Source organism: Pseudorasbora parva, chromosome 5 (assembly GCF_024679245.1).
Source record: "Pseudorasbora parva isolate DD20220531a chromosome 5, ASM2467924v1, whole genome shotgun sequence".
Lineage (NCBI taxonomy): Eukaryota > Metazoa > Chordata > Actinopteri > Cypriniformes > Gobionidae > Pseudorasbora > Pseudorasbora parva.
This window is the reverse complement of record NC_090176.1, coordinates 26195982-26206345: the sequence shown is the minus strand read 5'-3', so window position 1 is coordinate 26206345 and position 10364 is coordinate 26195982. Positions and strand designations below refer to the sequence as shown.

The 10364-nt window shown below is 38.4% G+C and overlaps 1 protein-coding gene across 2 annotated transcripts; it reads right to left on the bottom strand.

The window, feature by feature from the left end:
- Positions 1-939: 939 nt before the first annotated feature.
- Positions 940-6817, bottom strand: tent5c (terminal nucleotidyltransferase 5C). Of its 2 annotated transcripts, none has more exons than XM_067443619.1 (2): positions 6489-6817; positions 940-5439 (listed from the first exon to the last, which is right to left on the bottom strand). In XM_067443619.1, the coding sequence occupies exon 2, from the start codon at positions 5425-5427 to the stop codon at positions 4258-4260; it is 1170 nt and encodes a 389-aa protein (XP_067299720.1). In that variant the 5' UTR covers positions 5428-5439; positions 6489-6817; the 3' UTR covers positions 940-4257. The 2 variants fall into 2 exon arrangements, with proteins under 2 accessions (XP_067299720.1, XP_067299719.1); XM_067443618.1 differs by having other exon boundaries at positions 6485-6816.
- Between the last annotated feature and the right edge of the window lie 3547 nt (positions 6818-10364).

Genomic DNA, 10364 nt, shown 5'->3' with positions numbered 1-10364 from the left:
AAATATGTATATGCCTGTACATAAGTCATTGAATAATTATACCTTTCAGACAAATCTCCTTTACTGAGATTCTGTTTAGTCTGGTCATTTAATGTTATTCAATTAATTTGTCAGTTGTTTTTATATTTTACATTAATGTCACTGATATAAATATATCAAAAGTAATGTTTTAATTTCTTACCCTCTTAATTACATTTTGTGCTAAAACAATTAAATTAGCAAATGCCTCAAATTATAATAAAAGGTGCATTTAAAACAAATAATTATACAAATGAATTGTCATTAGAATGCTTAATGAATACTGAGGAAGTTATTTATTGTTGTGCACGAAACAATGCAAGGGAAGAAACCAGTTAGGGAATTGATCTACACACTTAGATAAGGTTTATTAAGCTCAAAACCCTTGTGCTATATTTTATGGCCAGCTTCTTGTTAATCACAATATAAAATCTCAAGATCCACATTCAAGAATAGGAGGCAAACATGACTTTTCCCAAGTGTCATTTAGCACACATTAAAAAGCTAATCAAAATATGTACAAGCAAAGTGCCACCAAACCTTTGAATTTTTTAGCTCACTGTGACTGATATAGATCCGGACTATGTATATCAGCCATAGAGAGAAGCTTCAGCCTGCAGCAAAGACTGCTGATTCATACTTGTGCTTTTAAGGCCAGTGGAGCAACACAGCAGAGATGAACACCACATGGGCCAAAGAACCCTTGGGAATAAAACACCTCAGTGAACACAGTTCATTCAAACGCTTGAAACTATCAGTCTCCACTATTACAAGAAAACACTTTACTAAAGTGTCCCTCCATCTCAAACCTACATGTAATGGTCAACATTGAAGCATTTGCCAATTTTTAATATAGGAAAAGAACATTGTAGAATGTTATAGACACTGTATTTTAATAAAAGAAAAGAACAAGAGAAAGAATGGGCTTTCAATACTTTATTTTTTCTCCTCGATACACATTTTCCTTATTCTCAATTCCATTTAAAGGAAAATTATAGTGAGGTAAAAGTGCTTCGAAACAAAATGGCATAATGAAATCTACATCATTTAATCATGCCGACATCAGTGCCGACACAACTCAAAAATAATAGTGCGACTTCCATTTTTTCACTTTTTTTAAACTCACAATCATTAGCATCCTTACAGACAAACAAGACAAAAACTAAAAAAAAAAAAAAACTACATGTGCTGAAATCCACAACTCTACTTGCAACATTGCAAAATGGCTTCAAAACGACCTCAAATCATCAAGATTTGCACTTTAGACAAGCATATCCAAATCCAATAAACCTCCCCTACTCACACACACGCACTCAGAGCGGTTACAAAAGCTCCAACACCTTTGTCTACTGAATAAAGGGTAACACTGGGGAATATGGAATTACAGCTGATAGAGGGGACAAAGAAAAATAAAAAGAACAATATGAATTCAATACACACAAAAGCATGTTCTCCCCATTTTCAACACTCCCTTTCCATGAAATATACTTTACACAGACTTCAAACAGGAAATGAACCAAGCCTCATCACACCATGCCTTATCAAAGTAAAGCGCATCAAGACAAAAAAAAAACGGAAAAAAAAGAAAAGAAAAGAAGAAAAAAAAACACCCAAATTGTTTCTTTTTGTTTTTTCTAGATTTTAATACACATGATCAAAAAGGACAAATTAAGGTGAGATTAATTATGATGGCCAACAACTACAGATCAAACAAGTGCTCTTTAGATGCAAGAAGAGTGCTGAAACAGAAGTACTTGTTCCTGGTGCACTGACATTTTACTTAATATCTCAGTTGTAAGACAAAGCATTTCAAACAGTTCAACTTTTACTTCTCAGGATGTTTGCTGAACAGAAGTTGTTGCCACCAAGACACATTGTAGCCCTTTATGTCCCTGAGATGACCAAAAAAAAAAAAAACCTTGTAGCTTGTGTTCTCACAGGGCTTTGGAGTAAGACAAGGCCTGTAAAGTGCATTTCTTGACATGGGTATTTTAACAGTATGGCCTTTTGAAAACACTGTGTAGTGCACAGTACTTGCTTTGGTATGTAGAAAATGCATGAAAAATTATTAATAAAAAAAACAAAAAAAACTGGAATGACTAGACAGCTACCCTCTGAAAAAGTAGGGTGTGACGGGAGACTTGATAAAGGTATGACTGAAGAAAAAAAAAAAAAAGAAAAAAAAAGATTTCTTAGTTGTCCATGTCAATCATTTTCCTTCACCTTTATTTAATGGAACCAAATTGTTCTAAAACCAGAAAGCATTGAGCTACAAGGTCTTTACATGCATTTCACATACTGTCATACCTAAACCCAAATGGGTGACCACAAAAAGGCACGTGTGCTGCGTTGCTGGTTCAAATATTGGTCCAAAGTCTGCATGTCCTAAAATTATACAAAGGTGCAGGGGCCCCAAAAACAAAATAAAAATAACCCTACATCTGACAAAGAGAGTAAAATCCATTCTAGCGCAATACGCTTTGGGGTGTGACCCACTGAAAGGGAGGCTATGTGGCCCTTCTCATTACCCTAAAAGTCTGTGACCATTGATAAGAGAAGGAACGTGGCTCTCATGGCTATCTTGTGCATGTGCATGTGCAAGCTGAAGCAGCCGGAGCTGTGGCACATGAGCAGAGACGAAGAGGAAACCTAAGGGGCAGGGGGCAGCTGTCAGCCATTACGTAAGAGCAGCTAGTGGAGTACTAGATTTCTCTGAATGGACGACTGTCAAAAGAGGAACTACACGTGGGCATGGTTGGTGGGGGTGGGGGGTTGGACAAGAACAGGCAGTCACAATTTAATACTGTCTAACATACAAAATAAAGCATGGAATTGATTTTACCCAACTGACAATTGCAATGTTCCTTGAAGCCGTTACGTCAAATTCACTGACAGAGGACCAAGACAGAAGACACTGAAGCCTAATAAAAGATCAAGAACAGCAACATCGATTAGATCCAAACCGGGAAAGGAATCCACACCAACATGCTTTTACATCCATTTGACTGAGCATGGGTATATCCCCAGGCTACAACCCAATTACCAGAAAAGGCCTTGTGCCATACCAGCATTCACCTCTCATCTACAGTGACGCGAATCAGAAGCACATTCGCCCCACTAGAAATTCCACCCCACACGCTGTCCATTCAAGGCACATCCCGAGAGGTGCAGGAAGGGATAATTTTAGAGCGCTGTGACACCATTTGGCTAGGCTGTTAGCTGGAGTTCTTGTTACACACGACAGTGCTAAGTCTGCTAATGGCCACAAAAAGCTCAGGAGGACCAATCGTCCAACAGTTGATCCTTGTATGGACAACCATGGCCTCTCTGTCCCATTTAAACACGTACACAATATTAATGAGAGCTGAAGGAAGATTAAACCATTAGATCTAAGGTTCCTTATAAATTTAGTTCACTCAAATGACTTTCTGCCCTCTCTGCTCTGTGGGAAAAGAGAACAAATCTTTTTGTACATGCTTCAATTTCAATTTCTCACCTTTGATGTAACTAGCGAGACTGAGCAAGTTTACAAACGGTGGAACACGAAAGTCATCTGTATGCATTCACACAGCAAACTGAAGCGCATTGCTATGAATACTTCAACATGATTGTTCACATTTCTTATTAATGAGAACAAAAAGAACTTTAGCTGCCCACTAGTGTACCAAAAAAAACAATCAATCTCCTGATAACTTGAGACCTAAAATACTTGTCACCTGTGCTCACATTTTATCTTTTTCTCTCAATTTTATGTAATTTTTTTTCTCTCTCAATTTCTAAGAATCTTTTATTTTATTTTATTTTTTTGGCCTTTATATTTTTTTAATCACAGGAAAAATATAACTTTGCCACAATATGCATTTCCTTTACTTTTAGGGTTACAATTAAGGCACTAAGGGAAATGTTTCTCTTCAACATGGGGGAAAAAAAAAAAAAAAAAAAAAACTCTCAGAGCAGGAACAGCAATGAGAGCAAACAAATCTGAAACTTTAGAATATATCATAAGGTAAAAGAAAAAGAAGAGAAAAAAAAAATTCACTAAAACATATCACTTTGAATCAGAAATGTCTTGGCACCTCTGCAGAGAAGGAATTAAAAGAAAGAAAAAAAGAAAAGAAAAGGAAACACGTCATTTTAAAGATCCTTTATGCCTACAGAGGGAAGCATCCCTTATGGCCAAATATCCAGTTTTTGTAGCCAACTCATGGATTTTGTTATTGAACAAGAATCTTTTGTGTCTTAGTTACAAGGCAACCAAGTTGGAATGGACTGGTTACAAGAGGCCACATAGTAGTTGTTGAAGTTCAGGTCTCGGACATATGGAGCCGGCTGGTAGTAGCAGGTAACGTTGGACGCATCAGGTATGGCATTCTGCTCGGCGAGCACCCGAAACGCCGTCAGCGAGATGAGGTTGAGTGTCTGCCGCCTCTCGTGTCCCATGAGACACACAGTGCTCTCGTTCACGACCCGGCGCAGAATCATGAGGTAGTTGTACTTGTTCTTCTCCTCACCGACAAAGTGGCTTTGCAGATAAGTTTCCAGTTTTCGCTGTTGCTCACCAATGTCGGGAAAGTCAATGAAGAAACGGGAGCACATGTAACGCTCCAGAGCTTTAAATTCATCTTCGTCCGTCGGCTTGAAGTCCCTCACCAGGAGGTTGCAGTATTTGAGCAAACCACCTCCGCGGATCTCCTCTGGTCGCTTGGTGGCAATCAGCTTGTTCCTGAGGTGGTCAAGAGCCACGGCAAAGTCACCGTACACGCTCTCCCCGACCACAGTAGGGTGGAAATGCTGAGACATGGTGTTTTCCGAGAAGTCATAGTAGGACAGCACAGAATCCAAAATGATTTGGAAGGAGTCCACGCTGAACTCGAACTGTCTCCGGATCGAGTCCACAAACTTAAGTTCCACATTGCGGCCGTTGTTGTTGGACAGAGAGATGAGGGACCAGCGGTCCTGCTCCGTGTAGACTTTGACCAGCTTCTGGACGTAGGCCTCTTTCAGGGTCATAGGAGTGATCTTCTCTTTGTTCACCCCCTCAGGCAAAAAGTCTAACAAAGTGCTCAGAACCACATCTTTGATGAGCTGGAACTCCTCTTCCCGAGGAAGGTCTACCCTGAAGATGACATCCAGGTCTTTGTAGCTCCAGCCAATGTCCTTTACCAGCACGTGGCTAGCAGTGGAGCCATTCAGACGCACATCTTTGACTGTAATGCCCCTCAGCTCCAGACGATTCCTCACCATCTGTACGATATCCTTTAGCCGGACCTCCAGGGTGGGAAAGTTGCCACGTCCATGGACTGGCACAGCCTCTGTCAGCACGTCGTTCAAGCGACTCACTTGCTCCCAGGTAAGCACACTTTGCGATTCACTTTCACTGCTGGATGAGGCTGAGGCCATGTTTGTCATCTATGTGGTTTCCTAGAACAAATATAAGGACAAATTTCACTGATCAATTTATAGAAAAAAATAAGAAATAAACAAACTATTTATATAGCTAATATTTCATTGGAATAAATGAGACCTGAACTGAAGTTAAACACCATGTACTTAAGGAACAAACATTTTCTAACAGGTTCACCACTCTTATAACAGAGAAGCTAACAATGACTCTCAGGCTTTCCAGAAGGCCTAACAAAAACAGAACGGAAGCATTTATAATGGCTAACGCTCAAGTTGCCCCTCAGCAAATTCATGAAAAATAATGATTTCCCCTCCCCCACCAAAAAAAACAAAAAACTCCAAAAATGAACATTAATAAATTCATGCAATTCATAAATTATGAATGATAGTCTGACAGGGTTGAGCTATCATAATTTAAAATGTATGAGCCCATCATAATTTTAAAACAATCAGATAAAGAATTTTAAATGTATAACTTAAATGGAATCAAATAGGAACACAATTGTAGACTTAAACAATAGAATTGTTTCTTTTTTTTAATGTATTTGTCCCTACAGGAACTCTACTTGCAACATATCTTAATAATGTTTTGATAGTATTTTAAAGAGTTAATTCCCATATCTTACTTAGGGATATATTATTCTGTTTGGTAACTGCGATTGGGATATAGGTTCAAAATTATGATGGAAATTACAAGACGTTGTTAAATGGCATTAACCACGCGAACTCTCGATAATATGAACTTTAAAAATCACAACCACAGGCAATATAAGCAAGTAAAACGCACAATGTTCCAAACGCAATGCCTAACTTTACTTGAAATATTAAACGAGCTCTTTACTCTGGAGTACGATGCATAAATGTAAAACAATCGTTTGAAACAAAGCGCACGTGAGATCGAAAGAGCCACAATCTACTCGAGGTCAGCGTTCAAACCAAACCAACCACTTAATAAACCAGCATTTAGCGTTAATTGGAAAGTTTCCGATTGCATCCAAACCACACAGATCCAACGCACGCGCTTAACTGTTATATGAGCATAAACATATCAACAACGTCGCACCTACTGTTCTCAGGAAATCCACTTGAAGTGCTCAGCAACGTGGTCGGCACAAAGTAGTGGATGTCAAATAAGGTTTTGCACCAGCACCTCCATCCATCTGTTCAGTCGTCAAACGGTAGAGCTTCTGTTCTGAAGAGCACGCACACGCGAGCTCTCTTATAACTGAGTACAAAACAACCTGATTCTCCGCACCTCCACTGCGCACTATTTTTCTGAAGCCATGCCAATCATCACGTGGATTAAACATAGACGTATGTATTTTGTTTAAAACAATACATATCTCAATAATGATTATTCTGCATTGTACTAACCAATACTCCAGTGCGCAGCTCTGCAATGCATGCATCTATGGACTATGCCTCTATATGGAATTCAAAAACATACGGCGTTCTATTCGCTTGTATCAATGCGCCAACCGAAGCCTGTGATTGGCTGAAGAGGTTTTTGTGTTGCCAGGCGACATAGTTTTTGCAGAAGCCAGAGTAGATAGTAGCTCTAGATTCTGATGTTTGAGGTTTGATGAAACCTCAAATGATTAGGATCTTTTTCACGGTTGCCTTATAAGGACCGCTAGAATAATGGGCGCAGTAAAGCAAACAATTATTTTGTCAGTAAAGATTTAATTTTTGTCTTCTAATGATCACATGTTAAATCACTTTATACATCTTTAAGGCAAAAACTAGAAACGTATGACATGCAGTTTTTAAAAATAAAGCCTCAAAATATTCAATAATGATGTCAGGTTATTACTAGAAATGTTCACATGCTGTAGGCCTATATAGTGACAATAAATTTAAGCTATAGCCTTGGGCTAACCTCATACAAAACTGCTGATATTAGTTGAGTCGGTATCAGCAGAGTAGGCTACAAGCAAAATCATTTAAGTGCCTTTCAAATTTTGAACACCACATGCATTCATTATATTTATAAATATAATATATTATATTTATGTTTTATATATCATGCATTTACTATATTTGTGAGGATTTTTAAAATGTTGGTCCTCACAAACATAAGTTAACCCACCCACACGCACATGCTCTTTTGTAGATGGTGTCACTACTGTGAGAAAAAGACAATAAATAATATTTGTCTTAAAAAAAAGAAAAGAAATTCCGACACTGTTTGGGCCATATAGATTGAGCCACATTGTGCTGTGTGTGAACTGTGGATGGTGAGTTTTAAGGGAGTAAAACAGAATAAGTGGGTGTAAGAGCACAACTGGAGAAACCCTACAGGAAAGCAGTGCGACCGCGCTGACGCTGATGCTAAGGAAATCAACAGACCTAGTGCAGCCTCCAGTGGAAATATGAGGGAGGGATATTTCTGTCGGTTTGCTATCTTCTAAATCTTTTTTTAAGCAATGATGAGGGTATACATTAAACGAGAAAAGCGAAACAGGAAATGACCTTGAGCTCAATCGCATGTGAGGAAACTCCGGTTTTGTGCGCCGGGTCTGAATCACAATCAGTTTTGTGAATGACTGAGAACAAGAGAAAGAGAATGAGAGAGGAACGGAGAGAGAATTCGAAATGGGATCTAAGGGGCTGTCCTAGCAGTTTTGTGTTAATCTAACATGACGTCAATGGTGAGGACTTTCACATAATTATAGATAAGACAAAAACGCACACACATAAGATGCTATTCCCTGCACCACTGACATTTATAATAAGAGTGTCCAAACCTATGTTCCAAACTGATTCATACGCACATAGCAATGAAAATGAAAGACTGTTATAGGGAACCTTCACACCATATATTACCCAATGTTGACTTATAGCTTTTGTTTCATACACTCTTAAAAATAAAGGTTCTTTATTGGCATCTGTGGTTCCATGGAACCTTTCCATTCCATGAAAAGATCTTTATAGTGAAAAAAGGTTGTTTAGATGTTTTAAATGGTCTTCACACTAAGAATTACTGTTCTCTGGTGAATCAAATGAGTTCTTCTGTGGTATTGCTGTGAAAACCCCCTTTTGAAACCATTATGTTTAAGCTTATAAGAAGGGAGTTCAAATCCACAAATATGCTTCCGAAATGCTTGTTGCATTTGCATTAAAATGAGGAAGCATGAAAAATGTGCTACGTAAGAAAAATAAAGTATGTCAAAGCATTACTGCCCAAACTGGTTAGTGAACTTTTTCTTAGTTCGATTTTTTTTAACAACTTTTTGACAACTGAAAAAAAGTCATAACCACAAGATAAGCTCCATCACAAAAGTTTGTCACTGCACTCACACATGGAGCCTCAGAAATAAACAATGACGTTAAACTCCTAAGACTAATAAAAATATTTAATACATATAGGCCTACAGTATACGCGTCTGAATTTCTGAGACCTGAACCACGATCAGTCATTTCTTTGTTGGATTTTTTTCAGCATCATCAAACAAACAGCACCAAATGTCACGGTTAATGCCTTTGCCACGGTTAATGCCTAACAATACATGGAGTCATATATGAGGCTAATCAAGCATTTTTCATTCCCAGATGGATTTATAGAATAAATAAACTTAACAGAGAGCGCTAAATCGAGTAGAAATCAAGCAGTGTTTTGTTCAAAGGTGAATGTCATTTAGTTTGTGAGGAGGGGCAATGCCACCTGCTGCATCTGGGCCCAGTGCCAAGTGGAAATGACTCACTGTCCATGCTACGGATGGTTAACCGGCGGCCATTAACACATTAAACACACTGAAGGAGGCGCACACACGCACATACAGTCCATTAACACATTAAACACTCCACTACGTATGCGGACGTACAGGCAATTGTTTTTTCCCCCTCTATCAGTGACTCAGAGTGACATTCATAATCCTCTCCTTCCCGTGACATCAGCAACCCTCTGGGATCTATTGATTAAAATTCAGAGCTCCTGAAATACAAAAACACAGGATGCACATGGTCTCATGTGTCCTCAGGAGAGGGGTCCGGTTAATACTGGAGAGACTGAAGAACTGGCTCTCAAATGCTAGACAAATTAATCTGTCAACTGGTAGAAGCTAGTTTAAGGAAAAGTTGAGAATTGAGAGTCATGATCTACTCAGTCTGGGTGACATTCTCTCTTCTGTGGAACAAAAAAGATATGCAAAAAAGACATTTCTCAATATATATTATAATTTTAATATTTTTTTTCTTTTCCTCCAGAAAAAAAGTCATACAGGTTTGTAACAACATAAGGATGAACAAATATTTTTGGGGGATAACTGCACTCTTAAAAATAAAGGTTCCAAAGGGAGGCTTCAAGAACAATTTCAGGTTCCTAAAAGAACATTTCAGTAAAGATTTCCTAAAAGAGCCCACTTCAAAACCCACTATAATAAAAACCTTTTTGTGCAATGGGAAGGCTCCATGGATGCTACAGGTTCTTCATGAAATTGTAGATGCCAATAAAGAACATTTATTTAAAAAATAAAAATAAAAATCCCTTTAAATCAGGCAGCTGGGTCAATGACATTACACATTTTTGTTTTGAAAATCGAATACAATTCAATTCATAAATAATACCTTATAAGTATATACTATATGTATTTGGCAATGGCATAATCATCATCATCATTATTTCTTAAATAAAAATAAAAAAAACTACAAGTTATGAACTCTACAAAAATGGACCCTAAGAGTGTGTGGCACACTTGAACTGAGATTTGGAGGCCAGGATAACACCTTGAACTCATCATGCTCCTCAAACGTGTGCAGTGTGGTAGGGTGCATTATCCTGGTGAAAGAGGTCACATCTTGACAGCAGGAACCAGGAACACTTCCCATAACACCTGATGTACTCATTACATCATAAGAAGAATGGCATCTATGCTAATGTTAGTCTCTCTGTTTATCCTGAGGTTTACTGCAGTCGGCCGGATCCAGGCCGTGTCCGGATCGGA

Coding starts and splice junctions, on each gene's coding strand:
- tent5c (XM_067443619.1), bottom strand. CDS start 5,427: ATGACAAACATGGCCTCAGCCTCATCCAGCAGTGAAAGTGAATCGCAA.